Below are 23,856 nucleotides of genomic sequence, written 5' to 3' on the forward strand. Positions count from 1 at the left end.
AAAATTAAAGCACAATATTTACAAAATATCTGTTTCGCTTCCCCCGATCTCTCTGCCGCAGAACACTCACCTCCTGTTTCCAGTTGCGTTTTATGTTTGTCGACTTGATGCTTCCCATCATCATCCGACGTTGTGGCAGCAAAAGTTCTGTGTTGCTGCAGCTCATGGCCGCCGCAAGGCCGCAAGTGCTGCAAAAAGGAGGGAAAAGATTAACATTAATAAAAATGAAAATTAAACCATTCCGCATTATTGATTCTGGCTCTTCATAAATGTTACGCCAAAGATCAAAAAAAATAAAAAATAAAAATTCAAACGAAAGCCTTGACGGAAATTTATGTATAATCCGCCCATCAGTTTGTGGCGTATCCTTATAGATACACTCTCTCCCTACCCCCTAAAGGTTGTCACCCTTGTGGTGGTGTGTGTGAGTGTCTTCTACCTCCTGTTGATGGCAACATTTCGTTGCATGTTTCAGCGCGTTTTCAGTCCTGTTTCCTAATTAAGTTAAAATGCTCCCAAGTGAAATCACGTGCTTCACATAACGAGAACAACAAGGAAGAGGATAGCGAGGAACGACAGCCACAACGAAAACACGTGGCAGGGGGATGTGGCATGTGCCATGGGGGATGGCTAAAGCAGAGCTCAGGAAATGGGGGAAAAGCGGAAAAACTGTAAAGCGTAAATACAGTTATTGTTGAAGGGGGGAATGGAATGTGAAGTTAACCCCACATTGGGGCCTCCATTCCTGTCTCTGTTTCTGTTTCTCTGCAGGGACATTTTCTACGTCAATTTTCTTCAACGACCTTTTTTTATGTTCGAGTATCTTTTGCTGCCCGTGCAACGTTGCGTATGAGTAATCTGCCCACACACACCTGGGGAAAACTCGAAATGGGAAAAAACGGAAATCGAAACTGTAACTGTTTACCTTCTCAGGCCGCCTGCCCCGAACAGAGGCAGCAACAACAGAAGCAACTGTTTTTGAGGAGACTGTCGAGATCCCTCTTTATGTGTTGTATGAGGAAATCCTGACAGCCTGCAGAGTAGGACGATACTCAAGTTTTGCAACCGAAACCAATTTAATGAAATTTGCTCCACAATTTTTTCCCATTCAAAGTTTCAATTCCTTGTGTTCAGTCTTGTCTTTCCTTCCCTTAAGTTCTTTAAATTCTCAAAATATATTAAATCGACCCTCGTTGCCCACAGATTATGTTTGGAAATATAAAATTTCACTGCATAATTTTAGGCTGCAGCTGTCAGTGTGGCGGTGGCTGTGTTTCGTTTCTCCTTCAAATATGAACGCGTTTAGAGGTCGTTTTTCCATATATGTAAACAGATATACATCTGTATAAATTGTAAGTTCTTTGCACCCATAGAAGCAGCTGCTATACACACAAATACACACATAGATATCCTTTAGACCCATCGAAACCTTTCTCATAGGTAAATATGAATTTCCACCTTCTGTAGGACCCATCTCAAACCCTGTGCCACATCTATGTATCCCTTCCATGTATCCACCCTGCTTCTTTTCCAACATGTGTGCTGTATCTTTTTCTCTGATTGGATTTCACGCTCAAGCCCCTCCTGCTCCTCCAATCAAGCGTTTCAATAATTCAAATGGCAATTCAAAATGCGCTCCCCTGCCTCCGCGCCATACCCGTCAATAGATTGAAGAAATATCAAATGTTATCCAGGGAGTAATTGAAATTTAAATAGCAAATAAAATTGCTAGAAACCATGCCACAGTCCCCCTATACTACAATATATCACAGATATTTGCCACACCAAAAACTTTTCTGATTTGTTGGCCGCGCATTATTGATGGACTAGCCAGCAGCCTGTCCATCTGCCAATGCAATGAGAGCAGTGACAGAACGGAGCAGAATGGGAAAACAGTTGCACAAATTGCGTGGGAATAAAGTTTTCCCCCCCACACACACACAAATCCCTGATGGAGAAGCGCTGCCACAAATCGAGTTTCCATGCTGAATTTCCCTGGGAACGAAAAGTTATGACCCACGACGAGCCGTCTGTCGTTGGAGCATCAAATGTTAAAAAGTTGCACCCTCCAAAGGCACCCCAAGAACCCAAATGAAACATTAGGCGGGGCATAAATTTAACAAGCTCCGACAGCAGAGAACCCACACAGCCACGCTGCTTGCCACACTGCTTGCCACACGGCTTCAAAAGTTTTTATGATTGTCCAAATAAATTGAAATCGCAGCCGCCTTTCCTGCGGGAAGGATAACCTTTGGGCCAGCTCAGCTTTTCTTTAGCTTACTTTCGTTGGGGGGGGGGAATGAAAATGTAATTTCATAAATTACACCTGCTGTTCATTGTGTTTGTTGCCACAGTGGCAAGTAGTTTGGCAGGGCCAGCGCCTCGCAACTCTAGAGTCAAATCATTTCAAGTTAATTTGTGTTTTGGGGCAGCTTTAGCCTTAAAAAGAAGTGGCAGCAGTGGCAGTGGCAGACAGCCTCCCAGTTGTGTAGGGGACATGTTGCAGCAATTGGCTCTTAATGAGGCCGACAATGTGGCTACGTGCAGAGAACCAGGCCTAAAAAAACACAGGCAATGTTCATAGAACAAACAGAGACTAAAGGAAGAACGATAGAAAGTGGGATAGAGAGAGATTTTGAGCATGACAAAAGGCACTCCAAATGTGAGTGGAAAGGGATCAGGGCCAGGGTGATGCTTTAGGCCAGGCCATAACAATAAACACAGACAGAGAGAGACAGTGAGGCGGCAGAGACAGAGCCTTCCATGGAAATGTCACTGTGACTCGTTGTTCGTCAAATCTTTTTCGTCCTAAAATATACCCCGAAAACTCCACCCCACCCCCAAAATGAATTGAAAGTGAAATTTGCATAAAAGTTTTGCACTCCTAAGGTCTAAAGAGAGAGAGAGGGAGAGAGAGTGAGGGTCCTCTATGTTGAATGCTTTCAAATGCTTTTGACATTTAAAAGACTCGAAATAACTTTGCTTTCAACTTTCATACAAAATAATAATCATAAAAATGTATAAAATTAATAAAAACTAAATATTTAAGGGCCCCATCACCATTAAAAACTTAGTTTTGAAGAGCTCAAGCAAGTGGGGGAATGCAGTGGGTGCAATAGGAGACAGGAAACAGGAGCCTGAGCCGAAAGAGAACCCCAAACAGAAGCTCCGACAGAAAAGAAACCCGGCACGAGTCAGCCCATAACAGAAATGGAAGAGAGCTCCTCCTTTCGGTAGTGTTGCTGAAGCTCCTTTGTTCTTTCCTTCAACAAAGTCTCGTGTCAAGTGGTGCTGCACATTCCATGGGCTCCACAGGAAAACCCAGGGGAGAGCCAAGTGGAAAACACGTTCTTAAGCGAGCAAGATGTTCATGCTTGAATCCCCTCCCCGCCCCTTTCGTTTGTCACCAAAGACTGACTGAATGAGCGCTTCGTTGAGCAAATTAGCAAATGGCATAATGAATCTATTTGTCAACAAAAACACTTCTGAATAAAAGCCATTCAAGGGAGATTTACTCCCTCTAAGGCGCACGCGGCCAGAGCAGAGAGAAGACAGACATTTAATAGCTCGTAAAAAAAAGGGAATCATAGACACAATAAGCTGAAAACGCTGAAAATGAGATAAACGAAGAAAAGCGAAGACTGCGAAGGAGAGCAAAAGATGAGCGATGCTTTGAAGGACAGGAAACATCCTTCGAAGATTGGGAATAAGCAGAAGGAGGAACTTTTTCGAACCACGAAGCAGCAAAAGAATGAAATATAGCATGAAAACAGATCTCAAGACACGTCAATAATTTCGAGCATTTTCTTTGGATATAGAAAAAAGCAAAAACTGAAAGAAAGGAAAGAAAAGTGCAAAGAGAAAGGCAGTGTAGCGTAGAAGAACTAATAAATTAGCCACATGCCACAGCACCCAGCAGCCACCACTGAAATTTCGGTGTTCTTTTCTATGGTTTTTGATTTTATTTTCCTTTTGATTTTCACAGTAAATAGAAATGCCAGAAACACACACATTTTTCAGCAAAAAGTAAATATTTAGTTGTGCAAAAAATCACAGAATAAATGATGAAAGGAACAAGGGATTTTGGGGGGGGAGAAACGAAGCTGCAGCTAACTTTTACATTTCTACCTTTTTAAATTAAACAAAAATTCTTCCATTTTGCCGTTTGCAAAAACCTCATTAATACACATAATATTCCCCGTGCAAAGTGTATCTCCAAGAAATCGGATAAACAAGACGAGGAATATAGAGGAAACAGACATGGCAGAGACAGTCGAGAGAGATATGGAACGACTATCAAAAATCATCCGACATTCAGACACACAGAAAATAGAGAGCGAAAATAAAAATTAAAAACTAGATAAAAGCAAAAGAATAGAAACCGGCAAGAGCCAGACAGACGACGATGGACTAAAATTAGTATGTGCTGCGAGTATATACACATATCGACAGACACACGCATTCACAAAGATAAAAAGATACACACACATATCTAAAAACCCGAAATAAATAGATATATATATTTTTCCCATGCAAAGAGCTGCCAAAACTTGTCGTTTTTCGTTTTTATCATATTTTGATGGAACTCGGAGATAAGTACATTCAAAGCGAGACAAGTGAAAATACAGAAGATAGGGTAGAGAAAAAACAAAGAGAGAGAGAGAGGGTAAAGATATTGGCTAACATATTGACTAAATGACCAGAAAGATAGACAGGAGTTGAGGCCATAAAGAACAAGTGCAAACACATAGATACTCGTACGAATATAAATACAAATACTCGCACGAATGCCACGCATGGATAAGAGGACTATTTTCCCACCTTCCTCTAACTACAGAGAAAACTTTTGCTATTTCCACAAACATCGAATTCTCGGAATGTTTGCTTGTTTTAGGCCATTTTCATGCTCTACTCTACCAGTTCCCCTTCTACGCTTCTCCTTCCGGAAAAGTGAGTGTGTTTTATGGCAGCATTTATAAATGTTTTACTTTCTATTTAAATGCCCGATGTGGGAATTGTTTGTCGGGGGCCGGCCTTAACTCTGGCTTCAAATTCGGCTGGTGCGTACATGGCGTATGGGCAATGTATAGGAATTTTCTATATTAGGCAATTTTGATAATGGAAATGCCCTATGAGGCGTGCAAATGTATGGCATTTTTATTCATTGATTCAATTACAAAGGGAATAGCGGGGGGAATTGTCGGGGGGAATACGATATACAAGAGTGAGTACAGCAGAGTAAAAGAAATTCCATTAATTAATCCAAAAACCTCATCAAATATTCAAGTTAATTAATGCTTTAATTGTAATTGCAAAAGGGAGATGCCCCAGAGGGGCCCTCTGTGCCCCCCCAGGCACACTCTCATTCCCACATTCCCTGCTCGCGAACACCGAAACGAATTTCAATTACAAATATTCCCATATTCATAGCCCGAAAGAGAGAGAGAGAAATTCTGTGCACCTGGCCGCAGGTTAAGTGGCAAAGAGTGTACGTACGCTGCAACAAAATGTGGCCACTAAAAGCTTCAACCAATTCAAACGCTTCAGTACGGAAGCTTTGCCATAAAACAGCCAGCAAATAGAGCAAAAGGATATCCTCCAATGGAATACGCAGTGGATTTCGTATGTGATGTGTGCTGGCAACAGAAACGAGACGAAACGAACGAAAACCCACCACATAAAAACCCAGACAGTAATTGCATTACTCACTCAAACTAATGGCTCATTAGCTCAAGGGAAAGAAGGCTCAAAGAGGGCAAAGGGGAAGGCTAATAGAAAGACCAAAGGAAGTCCAAGAGAAGGCCTCGAAAATGGGAAAGCCTGGTCAGCTTTAATTATAAGAAGACTTCACTTACTTGTCAGCTTCTCCGCTCCAAAAAATAAATCTGCTGCACAAAGGGGAAACCCATTCCCCTTTGAGGGCGTCCTTCTTCTCTTCTCCCAAGAAAATATTATTCTTACCTAACAAAAATACGCCTTTTGCCTGGCAGGAAAAGCGGAAAATCCAGCTGCCGTCGTCTTGAAAAGGAAGGCCCTTTGGCCCTTGGCCCTCTTCGCTGGTATGCAAAATAGCATGCCCCATGTTGTGGCACACGAGTGTGAGTGTGTGACTATGAGAGCCACTTGGTCATATGCATGAGCACTTTCCAGCAGCTCTCGACCTTCCTTTAGTCGTTTGTAATTTTCATTTTAATTTTAATATAATTAACACTCACAAAAAGCGATAAAATAAATCCTTCCTAAAAACAAAAAAAAATATGACAAAATTGCGGCGACACGCCCCAATGATTATCAGAGAAAAGGCCGCGGGGACAACATCGCAAGCTCGCGATCTAATTAGCAGGCGACAGAAAAAGGCGTCGCCACGCGACGACAGGACTCGAGACCCAGGACCCAAAGAGGGAGACGCCGCAAGCTGCGCTTCGCCCCATGAAAGCAGCACATAATTCAGACTCTTTTTTTATGTAGTGGAAAGTGGAAATGTTTAATGGGGAATGTTGCTGCCACATTTCTGGACTGGACATGCAAATGGAGCGAAATATTTGTGAAATATTTCTATAAAAAAATCAGGAAAAATGTCAGGCATTCCAACCAATCAACATTTCAATCAGGGGAAAAGTTTTGCCATTTCAATCTGCGAAAAACAGTTGCCATTACTTGATTCAACATCTCAATCTGTGGAAAACTGTTGAAATTATTTTAAAGCAACGATATTTGTCATCAGAAATATACACACCAGAGATCCGCGTTCGCAAACGTACTATATACCCGCCCGAATGTATGACAGGCTTAAGTGGATATTAAGCAAACCCCCTCCTGGGGAAAAAGCAAAAACAGAATTTATGTTGCTCATTTTCTGTGGGGCACAAGTTTGTGCCTGCCGCTTGTGGATGGTGCCACAAATTTGCATATAATAGGAGAATTTTCACCCAAGAGTGGAAGGAGCAGCAGCTGACACTGGTGGATGCCACTGGGAGCACTGGAACTCACTCGGAGAGTGCCTTAGACATGGCCTGAATTAATAATGGAAACCTTTTATGCGGTTCACGGTTCTCGGGACTCTCTCGCCCTTTTGTTTAGCCTTTAAATTGTTCCTCTAAATTTATTCAAAGATTGGTATCCTATCCTTTGTAAGTATTGTCCCCCCCCGCAAGAGTTCTGACCGCAAATATTTGCCATACAAATTAAAAACCACTTGAAATTTATTTACCTCTGTTTGCCCAGCGCCACTTTGTGGTGGGATTAGCAATAAAAAGTCCAATATATTGACTTGAAATCAGTGCAGGAATACAATTGGCTGCACGTAGTGGATATTCCCCTTTTAAATATGGGGAACACAAGAGTGGATATTCCGCACACAGAAAAACGGATATTTTGCCACCTAAAACGATAAAATATACAGTGGATATTCTCCTCTTTTATTCTCCTTATTTTACAGTGGGGTCTCTCCCCCCAAAATATTGAAATAAAAAGCGTGGGGATTCAACCTCCCCCCATCTGCCATTGGCATGTATTTTATGGATTCACAAACGATCTCATCTTTCAACGGCCGCAGCACTTCAGAAATTTAAAATTGAATTGCGATTTAACAAGCAATTTATTTGTGCAGAATATTTGTCATTTATCAGTGGGAGGAGTAGGGTGGGTGAAAGCATGTATATAATGGTGCCAGAATATATACTTATATATAGATTCCATTCAGCAATCGTTCTGCTGATAAAAGTGGGGTATCAGAATAGCAGGTTAAGTGCTGTGGCCGCAAAAAAAGAACAAACATTGATAAGGAATGAATAAAGTTCAGAGTAAAAGAAGGGAGTAAAGAGTAGGAAGTACTTCCTCTGCTGATGCTTACATTTTTAGGGGATTACAGTAAATATGTAGATTAAAGAAAGAGAGAGGGGGAGGTGGAGGGGTAGAGCGTGTCCGCTGTACGTATTTAATAGATACACGTGCAGCAAGTGGCATGGCAGCTAGTAGTAGTCATTAGATAAACATCAAAGCGTGGCATTCAATGAAACGCGATAGGAGTACGAGTGTGTGTGGGTTGTGTAGGAGTGTGGGCTTAAAGCCAAAATCAAGTGCATGGCTATAACACGCAAAAGCCAAATTCACTAAACTGTATATATGTATGTATGTATGTTTAAGAGAATGTTTGAAAGTGCCAGATAAGCAGCGATAATAGTTGTATAGATACTTTGTAATGTCCTTCAGCGTGTGTTTTCGTTCCCTCTCCTCATCCATGGTTTAACGAGGGGGTACTGCCAAAATTGTTATTGCCAGAAGATACTCATGAATATGAAGTCAAAAGATACATAGATACTTATGCGTATAGCCCACAGATACTCTCCTAGTTTTAATAGCCCCCTCTCCCGTCTAGCTATTTGTCAGCTAAAATATTATTACGAGACGCGAGTAATGCCAGCAATTTCCAAAGGCATAACTTTAAGTTTTGTGCTGATGAAGCAGGCTACGCCGCTGCCGTCGACAAGCGCCTAATGAGGTCTTTGCTAGTTTATGACCCTCTGTCACCCATCCGCTCCCCACCGCCTCCAGCCTGCAGCAGCAGCAGGCCCAATTAGCCCCTCATCGTACGATAGCATCCTGCATACGATAGCATTAATTACGCATATAATCTTGCACTCTACGAAAAGGAAGTGAGGGCAAGGAAAGGGATGGGGTAAACGGAATGGCAATATCCTTCTTCCATATGCAAATATTTTGTGGCAAGGCAAATTCAGCTTTTCGGTTCTGCGCAAAAGATTTCGCAGCCACTGATAAATGTGCGAAAACGTGCACAAGTTGGCAAGCCCCCAGGCCAAGGGGATGGGTGGGCTTTTCGCCAAATCCCCACCCATTATATGCAGATTTGCTGCGGCTTTTCCTGGTGTTTGTCTGGGGGTTAAGTCGTATGTTTGCTGCCATGCGGGTGGGCGGCCTTTAAGGTGACCCTCCAAATGGTTGGAGAAATCTGCTGATCAAACAATATTTGATAGCATTCGTAGTCGTAGATTAGCGAAAGTCAAGGCGAAAGATAGGAAAAGCCTTTTACAACAATCCAACTAATTCTCAAACAAACTTTGGCTTTTCCTCAGCGAATTAGTCGCTGACAAGTGGCTACAAACTGATTTTAATACAGTGCTTGAGCAGCGGAAAGCTCTTCAGCTTAGCTTATATGACGAGTGCGAATGAAACTACGTGGGGAAAGAGAGTAAAAACTACTCTGAAATGAAATGTATGAAAAGTGTAGAGCAGAAGAAAATCCAACTGCAGCTGAAAACTGAATTTTAAGTATCACTTACTAAGCCTGATTTAATGAGTAGCGACGGGGAAAAAGTGACCCACATATCATTCCATATACTCGGGGTTTAATCTCCCGCTTTAAGCCTGACCTTTCGCCGCATTAAGTGCCAACCTACAGTGGCAGTGTGGCACATAAATGAAATGAATGTATTTCCATCCATACGAGTGTATGATGAATTTCCATTTGCATAAATGTCGCATAGTTTTTTCGTTTCCCAGATAAATCCACATGGATGGGGCTTATTCACTACCGAAACACAAATACACACATGCTACACACATACAAAAATAAAGCCGGAGTCCAAAGCCTGAATCATTGCACTCGTACTCGTATATTTAATCAAATATCAATTGATTGCTATGCTATCCTTTGTTCCCGGGGACAAAAATAATTGTTTACAGAGAGAGATAGAGAAGGAGTAGTCAGGGGGGGGATGATCACATATGTAGCAACAGCCACGCCCCAGCGCCTATCAGGAACAAAAACTATGTGTATGGCTGAACAAAAGCACAGACAAATGGAGCAAAAATCCAAAATCCGAGCGCCAGCCCAAAATCCCATTGAAAAGGGAAGTGTGTCTGTTGAATTGGCAGATAGAAAGAGGGGAGAAGGATATCCATGAGGCGAGCATAGGGAAACGGGAAAACAGTGCGAAAGATGTTACACACACACACACACACACACACATTTCGCCGTGTATGAGTATTGTGTGGCAGACCGAATGGCGCCAATAAAAGTTTTTGTTTTTGTCGAAGAGAGACAGGAAAAACTCTGCGAAATGCGATGGCATACCCGTGGCTTTATTCGCGACAGGAACTTTACACAAAAAATTGAAAAGATGAAGCCATCTTCCTCCTACCAGATAACTTGAGAAATTGAAGCTTTAAGAATGAAAACTATGAAAAATGTTCTGAAGAATATTCTAAAGAACTTCCAGTCAAGAATTCGATTTTACAAACTTAAGGAGAATAAATATAAGCTACGGTTCGACTTTATTTTGATACAAACTTAGAGAACAAATCCATCAATCTTTTATCTCAATATCCGCTTCAAAGTTTAGTAATTTTGTCGAAAAGTCAAGTGGAAAAAAGAGCTGTCTGGCTGACAGACGTTTGAGGTACAAAGGCCAATACCCGTGTCAAGAAGTTGACTAAACTTTTGACTCAAAAAAGAGTACGAGTATTTTTTGTGTGCTCTTCACAATCAATGTTGCTTTTGTAGTTGCTTTTGTTGACTTTAATCAGCTAAAAAGAGAGAAAAAAGCAAATGCAAATTGAATATGCACACACACAGATACATATGTAGTATGTATATGTATGGGAAAATAGCTTGCTGAAAGGTAAATAATCCCGCTACAAAATCTCCTCAAAATGACACGAAGAGCGTAGCGGTGGGTGGTAGGAGGAGAAGGAGCCGCTATCTTTGCCCTCTACCGCCCCCTGCTCCTGTCGCCCTTTCTTCTGCTTGCCGGTGTTTACTGCGCTCCTACTCTATCTCTCTCTTTCTCTGTCATAATAGGGAGAGCAAATAATAACGTTCACGCCGACTTGTACTGTCTCTCTCCCTCTCTCCAACGCTTCAATATTATAAATAAATTTAATTTAATCATTTTGTATGCAAATCGTCTTTGTCATGTAAAACGAAAACAGAGAGCAAAAACATTCATTCATTAGCGTACACTCAGAAATATGAAACCTGATAAGCATTACTTTCTACAGTTATACAATATTCTCAACACAACAGCATCACTATTGAATGATTCATTCATTTCGGCACGAGAAATTCTACAATTTACTCAATTTCAAGCCTGACTGGCTGTGAGAGGAAAGTGTTAGCTCTCTCGGTCGCGAAAAACCGCTATAACTCATCACTCCCCCACCACCCCATTCCATCACTGCCATTCGCCTTAATGCAATGATAAACATTTTTGACAGCTGTTTTATTTGCTGTTGCTTTTGGTTCACCTTTGCTCAGAATCTATGGTGCGGGGGAGGGGGAGGTGCCGACGCGCAGGTGCTATAAAGCAACTGAACTACATAGTAACTCATTCACTCTCACTCGAAGAGAGCGAGTGCCAAAACGGAGTCGGAGAGAGAGAGAGAGAGTAAAACTTGAACTGAAGTTTGACTCCGCCAAGAGAGAGAGAGTGCAAGCAATGGGCGAAGAGAACAAGCCGCACATGTTAAAAGAAGAACGACAAACAGACAGAGCGACCGAAAGAAAGAAACAAAGCAACTACAAAGTGCGTGTACATATGTACATATGTATGTATGTAAGTGGTTGTCTGTATATTCAGACTAGTTCTTTGCATAAATTTTAATAATTTCAAATAAAACATGTGCCACACCACACATATAAACACAGACAACGCACGCATGAGGGGAACATCACCATACATATTTATATCTGTCTGTATGTACAGTGTGTATATTTTTATAAATTCCATTAAACCCGCCAATGACGTCTGCAACAGCTGCTCCCCCGGAGCGTAGGGTATGTTTTTGTCTGTATCTTTTACGTAGTCTGTTTTTATTTTTTATTTTACACTTACCAGAGCAAAGGCCGTCACAGGGGCCAAACGCAGGCCACGATGCCGACTGACACCCGAGGGACGCAGGAGGAGGCGGAAGGCGCTCACCACGGCAGCGCCGTTTCTGGACATGCTTCCTTCCGTCCGATTACACTACACTACAAAAACAACCGCACTTCCAGGGGGTGGTGGGTGGATGGAGGGTCAGCTTGTCACGCCTACCAGATCACAGCAATACGTTTGTTGGGGAGGGGGGAGCGGGGAGTCGAGTGAATCACAAACACACTGCGAGTGGATTAAAGGGAAATGAGTAAGAGTAACCGTTATTCCACTAACTAGACCAGAAATTCCGATGTTGTTGCTAATTTTGTTGTAGATATTAACAAAAAAAACAACTAATTTATTTTCAGGTAAAAGTTAATTTGGGGAAACCGGTCACTGAATTTTGAAACATTCACGTTTCGAGATTTTCGCGATTTTTGCATTCTGTGTTCGAACCTTAAAAACATTTAACTGTGCGAACATAACAAAAAATTTAATTCCAATTTAAAATTTTACTCCAAATTTAGTTTGAGCACTAAAACAAATGTCATTTATTTCAATGCCAATTGTTATACAAGCAATGCAACAAGCAGCAACAACATCGAAAGCGGGCGCCAAAAAGGTGGAATGACAATGGAGGAGAGAATTACCGGTTTGCTGTGGGCAGGCAAAGGGCAGCGACTCTTCGCGGAGTTTTTTCACTCTTCTTCTTTTAAACACAGAACATACTCAGAACGCACAAAACAACAGCCGCAAAACGATTATCACTCGAATTCTATATCACCGGCTATAAATTATTGCAATTAATTATTAACAAGGCGGCTTTTCGGCTTTACGGCTTTCTCTTCTCTTTGGCACTCTCTTCGCCCACGACCCGGTCACCGGCTCTCTTTTTGCACACGCGACGACGTTTTCGACTCGAATTGTCGCTAATTATCAAGTACCTGTTTGCACGTGCTTTTATCTATTATTCACACGATTTTAAATAAATTATTGCCTATGCTTTTGGAGAAAACCAGACGTAAACACACCCTCTCAACGTCGCGCGCGGAACTTTTCTGACGCCAAACCCAAAGAGCGACTACGTTTCGTTGTCCGCGGCGGCCGAGAACACTCTAACGGTTCTTTAGTCGTCGCTATCGACGATACGATAGTATATATTTTATACCCGATGCGAGACTTTTGGTACAAGCTTTATTCCAGGGTAGCAAAAGGTGTGACCGCGTATCTATCAACAAAATATACCGCCTGACCATCAGAAATATACCGAAATATACCTTGTCAGTATCAAAATATACAGTACATATACTGACGGATGCGTTGATATTCCTCGATTTTGATATTCGGCTTCATATTACAAGCTAGTTAGCCCTTTCAGCCCTAAAAAAATAATTTGATCAAATTTATCAATAAATTTTGTACAAGATTGGCTAGTTTTCAGAACTCCTTTGCATTGGATTCTTTACATAATAACGTTCAAACAAAAACGGCCAAAGCATAAAACGAAAATGTTGACTAAATGTGACGTCATTGTTGCTGGTCAACCAAGTTTCTTCTATGCGTATGGACTTGTGTATTCCTTATTTCCTTTAATTGATGTTAATTTTGTTGTTCCAAGCTCCATTGACACATTAATAATGTTTTTATCCTAGATTGACATGTTTTTAACTATTAATGCATATGTTTTGTGTTCTATAAATACATTTATCCCGGTTCTGATACCTATTATTGGTACCCGTGTGCTGCAAAATTTCGTTGATATGCTTAAAACATTTGAGCCTGAAATTACAAACAATATCTCAAGTCCATAATATCCATTTTCCCAAGGTATGCAGATTTACTGCAAAATGAATGTTATTTAACATTAATTAGAAAGTTTGTTGCCAGCATGCTGCCAGCAGCACATGCTCAGTGGCGCCATATTCCTGCTGCGCCTGTTTATGGAACTATACAATTGTTCAGTTCTCAAATTAACTTTTTGAACTGAACTAGTTCGGGCGTTGCCAGACTCGTGCAAACAAATTTTTTTTTCGAACACTTGGAGCGCCACTTTGGCCATGTAGTAAATTCTTGTGCTTACAAGTAGAAGTAGAAGATTTGCCCCGACTTGGCGCCTGCTGCCTGGAGCGTGGGCCGTTAGATGGAGCAGAGAAATTGACCTTGAGATTCCTCGCGATTATGTGGGAAGAAGGATGCAATGACGGTGCCGGTGACATGGCCTGACGACATTTTGAGAAAGTTTCACAAGCCTGTATCAGACGAATGTCTCTGCTCAATATCAGATCCATATCGCCCTGTTTTTCGGGTCCCAACTGCAATCGTATCCTCCTCAGGCTTCAGATAGCTGAAACCTATCAAATCTGTTGTGTGGCTGTTTGAAATATGAATCCAATATACATGGATCGCAGCCAGAAAAACATCAGAACTCTTCGTAGTAATATTCCATTTTACCTTTGCAATAATGTTCGCGTTTTATTATTGTCGCATTACCAATCTAAACTTGAACTAGTCCTCATACATATACACTAAATACGCATATATCCAACTATACAATAGAGCTTTGCTTAGTGCTTAGGGACTTAGGGAGAGTACAACTAGAGCTGTACAATTTTACTCGCACATTCATGCTGCATGGTGCAAGCGTTGCATGGCATGGCGCTGCATGGAGTAGCTTAGGCTTAAAACATTTACAAATACACTTATGGGATAGAGCAGCCTTATCCTTATGCTATATCCTAAATGTAGATAAGTATTTGTTTTGTAGGGTGTTTGTAGCACTCGTTGGCTCCTTTTTGGGGGAAAGGATCCGTCACAGTTTTGGCATGGCTTTTACAGTTACAGATAGAGTACAGAGAGTGTTTACATTGAGATAGAAGTAGAAGTGCTTTTGATTTGAGTCTTTAGGATGCATTGAAGCGTTGAAATTCTGTCTGTGTGTGTGTGTTTGTGTCTCTGAGGTAACAACAAAGTACAGAAATCATAAAATATATACGATATACAAAACTTAATTAGGCGCTTAATTTGCGATAAGCAACTAATAATAATAATAATAATGATATACAGTAAACATTAAACAACTAACAAAGCGCATTTATGCATATTTATATTCATGATGCCACTCTCGTGCCTCATGTTATGGATGTTATTTATGATAATTTATAATGCGCGCATACACACACACACGGGTCATATTTACATAACAGATTTTCACACACACACACACACACATGCATACATGCTGTATAACTATATTTATATCGTACAACTTCCACTGACAACTGCAGCGGTAGTGACATTAATTAGCTTCAATAGCAACAAACAAAAAGATTTATGCATTTTAAAAGCGCGACTAATTATGTAACTTTTTTCATCTTATATTTTATGGTTGCTTTTGCATTTTTTATCTGCTGTCAGTTGTGGCGTCGACGTCGCTGCCAACTGGCGCCGCTGTCCTCGTGGCTGCTGCTTCTCTCTTTTGTCGCCGCCGCCGCTGGCAGGTGCAACCAATGCAATTGTTTCCTGAGTTTTGCCCGCATTTTGCGATACTTTATGGCTCCTGCGCCGCTGCCACTTCCTCCTACTCCTCCACCACCTCCACCAAACAGCTGCTATCACGTGCCCGTCGACAAGTCCTCTTTGAGCCACTGAGGAATGGGCCGAGAGCCGAGCTTCTTTAGCAGCTTCACCAGCGCCGTATTGTGATTCAGATAGTATCTGCAAATAGAAACAGGAAAACCATTGGTTGAATGAGTGGGGGGGGGGAGTTTGCAAGTCAAATGAAGCTTTCAAAAGAATTCGAATTTCAAATTTCGTGGTTTCTCTCTCTCCCTGAGACAAATATGCAGATCGGAACAAGAGTCAAAGGATAGGGCAACGTTTGAGTCATAAATGGAGGACGCTGAGAGGAATTAAGGCTTGGGGATATCCTAACTTTATATCTACATATATAGAGAGTGGTACATTCGAACCTTTTCATAATCCCAGGGCTCTATTCTTAAGTTTAGCTACTTCTGTGACTCCCTTCGCAAGTATTCATATATTCCAGTCCATATTTCCAGTCACTTCTGTCACTACTCTTCCCCATCTTCCCACCACAAGTACAAACTAACAACCCATAAAAATCTCATCCACATTTCAACCACTTACTCGCACAACTATTATTTCCTTCGACCACATCCTACTGCTGATATATACTCCCAATTTAGTGCCGATGAATGCCTCACAAAGTAGTTCATCTGTGCACCTCTTCGTCTGTCTCGCATTTTGTCGCCCCAGAAGTGTCCTCCTTGTGCCTGCCACCGCCACCCTTCACATATCCTTCAGCAAATCGTTTCCCTTGTCAGCTGACAGCTGGCATACCGAAATCGCAGTACAGCAAAGTGCACTTTTAGCGGCCGCAAAGTGCCACATTTCACATCCCATCCATCCCCCCAAAACCATCCTTTCACGAGCAGAAAAAAACAAAAAAAAAAAGGGAGCCACCACCCATATATGTTCATTAATCCTTCACTCAAAGCAGCAGCATCGCAGCATCCTTCTCCATTCTACTGTCTACCCCCAAAGCACACCTCCATCTCCTGGTGTCTGCCCCAAATCACTCCTCACACCTATAGGGCAAACAACAGAAAAAACCAGAGCTCTGCAAACTGAAAACGGAAAACCGAACGGTCCGAAGTGGAGGTTTTCCTCCCACCCCACACTTTTTGTGACTGTTTTTTTGTTGTTGTTTGTGGCGCTTTTTCTTCCTTCTCCTGTCGAATGGGAATTTTCGATTTTACTCACCGCTGCAACAGCTTGCCGCTGCGCTCATCCATCGTCGGATACTGGCGTCCCTTCGATTTTCCGAGGCATTTATTGCGCTTCTCGTTGAGCGCCTGGCAGTAGAAGCCCTTCTTCACGTCGTAGCGCAGATGATTTGAATAATCGAGCAGCGGCTGGACTTTGAGGAATCGCTGCAGCTCGTTCATCACATCGATGGGATTCTGTCGGAGCTGGTCCCCATCGATGATGTGCACCTGCTGGGCGGGGTAGTAGGCCAGCCAGTGCTCCAAGTGTTGGGCGTATTTCCCAGGATTTAGGCAACGATTCCTCAGATCCTTGAGGGCCCTCGGTGCCGAGTCACTTGCCGTTATGACCTACCCAAGAGAAAGAGTGGCAGAAAGAAGGATCAGAATCAGTAAGGAGAACAGAACACATGTCTGAGCAGCAGGCAGCTGTCGAAGCAATTTGTGGCATGTGCCGCCTCGTGTGTCAGTGTGTGCGGGGGTGCAAATAGAAATGCAATCCGCAATCGGAATTCAAATGAAATGTGCTCGAACTTGCAGCAGGGGCATGCAGCATGTTGTTTGCTTTTGAAGCTCAAATTAAGACCAAAAATTTCATTCATTTTCTTTGTGTTTTTTGAGGTAAACCCTGAATGGATTTTTGTGTGTGATTTTCTGTGGCCAAGAAATTGCAAATTTTCAATCACTTAAAGGGGCATGCAACAAGCAACAAGGATAAGCCTTACCTGATAGAAACTATAATTATTGGCTATAACATCGCCATGTGCCCGCTGGTGCTGGTACCAGGAATAGGCCCTCTTCGCTGGCGATATCAGTATCGTCACAATCTTCGCATGCGGCAGCAGGGCATGCGTCCGCTTGGGCACTGCCTCGCCATCGAAATACGTGGCACTCTTCTCGAACATGTAGCGTGGACTGCCCACCTGCGTGGGCATCGGCGAGCTGCTGTTGGGCATCCCCATCCCCATCGCCATGGTCTCGCCAGAGGGAAAGAAATCCATGTACCAATCGAGACCCCGATAGTAGTTGTTGCCATTGAAGAACTGCACCTCCTCGAAGGTGTCGGGTGAGGCAATGTTGCTCGCGATGCTGCCGTGCATCGAGAGGAATGTGTAGAGGGCCGTGGTGCCCGTCTTCTGGGGTCCAATCACCAGGAACTTTGGCAGCGAGTCACAGTTCTTGGTCTTGGACCAGATCTTCTTGTGGCGCGCATCGTCGCAGGGATTGCCCCACACGGGATCCACCTCCTCGGGATGCAGCTGGAAGTACATCTCCGCCAGCTGAATGGGAGGTGCGGAGGCCAGCTTGAGGTTCGTCCAGCACTGCAGGAACTTGATCACCGATTGGAATGTGTAGAGAGCGAGTCGATCCGAGCCATAGTTCGACATGTGCGTCATGAAGATGTTGATCGGATTGTAGACGATCGTCTGGAAGAGCTCTCCGCCCTGTATCGACTCGTCCAGCTTATCCCTGCCCCCGGGATACCGATCGATGTACATCGTGTGGGTGAACAGGCCACATGTCTGCCGCGGCAGCACCATTATGTTCCTGTGGATGAACCCACGCCGCAGTCTTGCGGGCCGCAGATGCGGATACTCTTCGGTGGATGTCACCTTCACGTTCCACACCTTCTTCCAGGCCACATAGAGCAGCTCGTGGGCGGGATACACCCCGGAGTGATGCGGCGAGATGGAGTATCCCGAATTGGTGGGTATATTGTGGTCCATCGCAAAGGCATAGTTCAGATGCATCTCGGCCATCAGGAGCGTGAGATTATCGTACAGATGCGGCTGCTGGTGCTTCCACATGTGCGAGAACCAATTGAATTCCTGGACATTCTGCAGCAGGAAATCATCACCGAGGTTCTCCTCCCGCGTGCCGTGGTGGTAGTACTTGCCAGAGAACCCGAGATTGAATTTAAATCCCGGCACCATGGCTGCAATATTCTTCTGCGTGGCTACCAGAGCACGCACATCGTCTGGCCGCAACCGTGTTCCCTTCTCCCCCACAAAGATGTCGTCGATGTCCACGAGAATCATCCGCTCGAGATTGAGGCTCAGCTGTCCGTGACTCAGGTAGCTAAGGGAGTCGAGGAACACCAAGCGATGCAGCCAAAAGCGCAGGCTGCTCCCAAAGAGCACCCTCTGGATGCCATCCAAGTGGCCGCGATCCTGCAGCACTGTCGTGAGTGGCAGCTGCACTTGCCCCACACTATCCACCGGATACTCGTTCGTATTCCGCTGCGCCCACTCCACGGGCTCGTAGGTACTGTGATTATGCTGAAACACCGCCCAATCATCGCCGGGCAGTGCTCCCCATGCGGTTTCGCCCGCACGCGTCAGTCGTAGCACAGAGGATCCAGGATTCAAGCTCGCATCACGAAGCCGCAGGTTCGTGTTGACAAACAGTGGAAAATCCCGGAGCTGTGCCCCCACCAGAGTCTCTTCGCTGGGACTGAGGAACCCCACAATTCCGACGGCATACTCGCGACAGTATTTGTCGAGGAGCTCGCGATTCCACTTGTCCATGTTGAGGTACTTGTCCAAATTCTCGAATACAATCACGCCATAGCGTCCCTTGTCGAGATTTGTGAGCACAGGAAGGCTTTTGCCAGCCACTTCGATTTTGTATCTGCAAAAAAAAAAAGGAAAGAAGAGACTTAAGTTATAGTTTGAGAGTATTTTATATGGGTGCATATATCTATGGGGGGAATTCACTTAAAATGAGAGTCCTTTAGCTTGTAGTTCACACAAAAAATTATTCAAATTACTGCGAGTTTTCATTCAAATTCCCTCACTGCTGTAAGACCTCAAATATTCATTCCCAACGGTAACATATCTACGCTCAATAACTGTCAAAACTGCAGCAAAGAGAGAAGAGGAAAATCGAGTTAGACAGAGAGACAGATATGTCAAGAGAACGAAGCTGTCAAATGTGTGACATTCATTGAGGGAGCGGGTAAATGAGACGGCAGCATATCCCTGCTTCTACTCTTACTCCTTTGAGTATATTGCACAGAGCTGCATTTGACATGTGGAAGCTGCCAGAAGCTGTTTGCCATGACACACACGCACACCGCACACTCGCACATTTTCCAGTGTTTGATTTTCATTCTTTTAAGAATAGATTGTTCTGTCACAAACGGAGAATGAATGAGCATCCGAAACACTAACTAAATGCATTCATTGAAGCAATATAAATCCGAGTGCCTGACTTTAACAGCTGCCATAATTTATAGCGAAACGAAGCCCCCAAAACAAACCATTCATTAATATTCATATTTCACTCACCTATGCCACCCACACACACTACATACGAGTATGTGGCACGCTTTGTGGCATATTCATTTGCCATTTTGCATACATACAGAGACCAGGCAAAAGAAGTGGTCCCTCAGCGTACAAAAACCTCGGCAATAATTACATTGAGAGCATTCTGTTCAAATATTCAATGGCCTTACATTTAAAATCAATTTCAATTTCAATATTATTATTATTATTATTATTTCTGTTTCTCATACGCGAGTATCCCTCCCTCCCTCTGCCCCTACTAAACCCACTACCACTCTTCCACTTTCCAGCCACTGCATTGGCGGGCTTGAATGCTTTGGTTCCGTGCGTAAATATTTTGCATAAATATTAAAATAATTCCACTGATATGGAATTTCCAATTGATTGAATTTCATGTCTACCAAATGCCATCCCCCATGACCCCGGCATGTGTCTATGGATACATTGCACACACACTCACACAGTATATGTATGTGTACATACATACACGTGTATTTATGTATGCCAAATGTCGGTTTTTGGCTTCGGGTTTTTGCGTACAGCCAACATCCTGCCTGCATCCTGCATCATGCATCCTGTATACCCGCCATTTAGCGGATTTTAAAGCTAAACAAAACAGCAACCGAAACCAAAAAACCCAAAACCGATGCCAAAAACCAAAATTCAGCGATCAAATTGCAACAAAAACAGTATTCAATATGCCAAACGGCGATTCATCCGTGTGCCCCATGCCATCCTACACGTAAAAACCGAACCGAAACGGAATCCTAAAAAATAAATAGCGGAAAGCGTGACGTATACGTAACGTAGCTGCTGCCTTTGTAAGCTTTTGTTGTTTTTGTTGCCGCTGCCGAAGCCATCGACGAAGCATATTAAAAATATTTTCAGCACCCCTCGCCCCCCAATCCACAGGATCCTTCCGCCGTATGCAGCTGCAACTGCAGCTGCATATAAAAGTCATAAAGCAAAACAGTTTATATGTGCCTGAATGTGGTGCGCTCCATCTGAATCTCCTTTCCCCTCCACTCCTCTGGGATGCGGGATGTGGCGTGTGGGTGGGTTGTGGGTGTGGCATATTATTGATAGTTTTGTGCGATGGGCCTGACAAAAAACGAAATGACTTTTGGCCTTCCACCCAATGCCCCCGTCTTTTTCTGAGTTATGAGAGCTGACTGGCAGTCAGAGGATGGGGCAGGCAGCAGTGAGGCAGGAATTCGGCATTCGGCAGTTGGGGGTGGCAGCGAAAAAGTGAGGCTGCTGGGTGGATGGGGTAAAACGCTGACATACTGCATGCATTGCATATTTTATGGCGCGTCAACACGAGACCATGTGTCACCCCATGCCATGGGGGGGAATGATGCGGGGGTGGATTCTGGCAGAAAGCCCCATCAAAAATGGTCATTTATGTTGCGCGCACCAGGATATTGAAAAATCGCACGCTCAACGACAGCTTTCTGGACAATGTATAAAAACAAGAAGAAGGCCAATGCTATAACGGACAGGGAATGTTAATGCATGTGAGAGAGAGAGAGCCGACAAGGGAGTTACCCTAGGGGAGAGAGAGTTTTATTCAAGGGAAGTTTGAGGTTTGAGGAAACTGTAATAATAGTATTAAAAGATTGGGGAAAGATTAGCGGATAAGATGAGGTTAATCTGCTTACAAATGTGAGTTTTGGAATAGCTTAAAATATTCAGATGTGTTTTATATTTAAGAAGTATTTAACAGTTTTGATTGATCACAGTTCTACATGGAACGACAAACGCACTGCCAAGTCCATCATGCCACGCCCTCTTCATGCAAATGATCCGCAGAGCAGCGTGAAGAATTTTCATTGCATACTTTTCAGGTGTTCAAGGAGGATACCAACAAGATAGAGGGGGAAAAAAGGGAAATGGAAAAGAGAGTACGAGAGCGGGAAAGCGGTACGTGGCGAAAGAGCTTTAAAGGGACATCCTCTACTAAGAGCATTAATTAAAGCGTTTTATCTGCACAAAATGTTTGTTTAATTAACTATATAATGACACTTTCCTTTCCTGCCCTTTCCCCTGCCCATCCCTTCCATTCCGCGAGTATGTATGTATACATACAGTTGCGGCAGAAATAATAGCACTGTTTGGTACTACAGTCTTTATTGTTTCAAAACATGATCACTCAATAACATATTTTGACCTCTACTATAATATCAATTAGGTGAACATGTTTCCTCTCTGATAGAAGTGTGCTTACTCTCAAATTCCTAACGGTTCTTATTACTTTAGGCAATTTTCCAAAAAAGAAGCGAAATAGGGCGGCAACAAAAATAGCACTAAAATTGGTTTTTTATAAAAACTTTTACTTTTCCGAGCTTTTTGATATTTTATGATCTTAAATAAATTAAAACACGGTGTCTTAGATTGATTGTGGCAAGAACTTAACAAAATAAAAGTAGTTTTGGGTCTTAGAAAGCACTTTAGGTAAGAAAAAAGCATGAGGATTAAAACTTTTATTTCAGAAGGAGACACCTATCTTAAGGTGAATCCAATTGTTGGTTGATCATTGAGCATTGATTCGCAATGCTTTAAAACAAGCAACCAACAAAAAACACATGGAATAAAAGCCGCTATACCGCCATTTCCGGTCAAACTACTGCTTGATGAGAACAAGAAGGACCCTTATAAATCGTCCACAGAGCTAAAAAAGGATCTTAAAAAATCGGCAAGGATGAGCAAAGTTAGTTCTTGCATACAAGAACATAAATTAAGTGCCAAAAGTCTGTGGAAAAATCCACTTTAGAAAGAAAGCCATGGGGCAAAGTGAGTGCAGTCTGCAAATAGCACTGGAGTTGTCCCAAAGAAACATCATGTGGTCCGAAGAAAGTCAAATTGTTTTTTTTTTTTGTGGAAAAGGCTATTAATCTTATGTATGACAGCACCTAATGCAGAATAAAAACCCCTGGCTAATATATAAAACCATTAAACACTCAGGGATAAGTATCATTTCATGGGCATGCTTGTCGTATTATTGAGGTGGTCCAATACATCGCACAAATAGATGATGGATCAACATGTCTATATTCAAATATTAGAAAACAACGATGCTGCCTTATATGGAATAGGAAATGCCGTTGTTTTGTGTCTGCCATCAGGACAATGATCCAAAACAGACCAGCAAGGAAGCTCGAAGGTGGTTCGAGATCAGTGTATTTAATGTAATGCATTGGCCTGCTTAGTCGCCAGATATTAACACCATGAAAAATCTTTGCGCTAAAGCTAAAAAATATGTTTCTAATTCGAAACCAAGGAACAATATTGATCTTTGGGGTATCAGGCATTATTGGTGGAGCCATATCTCCCAGGAAAGATGCGAAAATGAGGTGAACTTTCATGACAAGACGCTGAGACACTGTGGTTGCTTCCAAAGGCTTTACAACAAAATATTAACCTTTGAATACAACTAAAGTGACCTACTTTAATGAAAAATTTGGAAAGCTTCTTTTAAAGTTGTATTTTTAAAAATTTTTGGAAATCAGTGCTATTTTTGTTGCCGCCTAAATTCCTAAATAATTCCTTTTCTTTTTGATAATTTTCGTTTGAAGTCTGCAATACAAACTATTGCTCTTGGAAACATTAGATTACATCCTAAAGTATATATATTAGTTCTTAAACCGTTCATTAATACCACTGTTTAAACAAAATCCTTCAATACAGAAAATTGAGTGTCATGGTGCTATTATTTATGCCACAGCTGTACATATGTAAGTGTAAGTGCGAACGCATGTGTGTGGTTGTTGTTATTTGAAATTTAATTGCCAGAGAAAGAGCCAGAGGGAGAAAGGGTGGCGCAAACAGAGGCAGCAGCAGAGACGAAACAGCGGGAGACGTAGGTTGAAGTTCATTTACAGGCCCGCAGAGGATTTGCTTTAAAAACCC

At 42.7% G+C, this 23,856-nt stretch overlaps 2 protein-coding genes across 3 annotated transcripts in view; both read right to left on the reverse strand.

Moving 5' to 3' along the window:
- The window catches only part of LOC111069500 (calcium uniporter protein, mitochondrial), a 44,044-nt gene extending 31,018 nt beyond the window's left edge, over positions 1-13,026 (reverse strand). The window contains exons 1-3 of one of the 2 annotated variants that reach the window (XM_022359595.2): positions 12,524-13,026; positions 11,853-12,116; positions 71-188 (exon numbers count right to left, since the gene is read on the reverse strand). In XM_022359595.2, coding sequence (XP_022215287.2) covers positions 71-188; positions 11,853-11,963 — 229 coding nt within the window. In that variant the 5' untranslated portion in view covers positions 11,964-12,116; positions 12,524-13,026. The remainder of the gene's footprint in view (positions 1-70; positions 189-11,852; positions 12,117-12,523) is intronic. The other variant, XM_022359597.2, reaches the window with a different exon arrangement.
- Positions 13,027-14,311: 1,285 nt separating this feature from the next.
- LOC111069551 (bifunctional heparan sulfate N-deacetylase/N-sulfotransferase) overlaps positions 14,312-23,856 on the reverse strand; it is a 62,388-nt gene continuing 52,843 nt past the window's right edge. The window contains exons 4-6 of the mRNA XM_022359656.2: positions 17,383-19,288; positions 16,656-17,008; positions 14,312-15,587 (exon numbers count right to left, since the gene is read on the reverse strand). Of these exons, the coding sequence (XP_022215348.2) occupies positions 15,485-15,587; positions 16,656-17,008; positions 17,383-19,288 (2,362 nt within the window). The 3' untranslated portion in view covers positions 14,312-15,484. The remainder of the gene's footprint in view (positions 15,588-16,655; positions 17,009-17,382; positions 19,289-23,856) is intronic.

Source organism: Drosophila obscura, unplaced genomic scaffold (assembly GCF_018151105.1).
Source record: "Drosophila obscura isolate BZ-5 IFL unplaced genomic scaffold, ASM1815110v1 contig_1, whole genome shotgun sequence".
NCBI lineage: Eukaryota > Metazoa > Arthropoda > Insecta > Diptera > Drosophilidae > Drosophila > Drosophila obscura.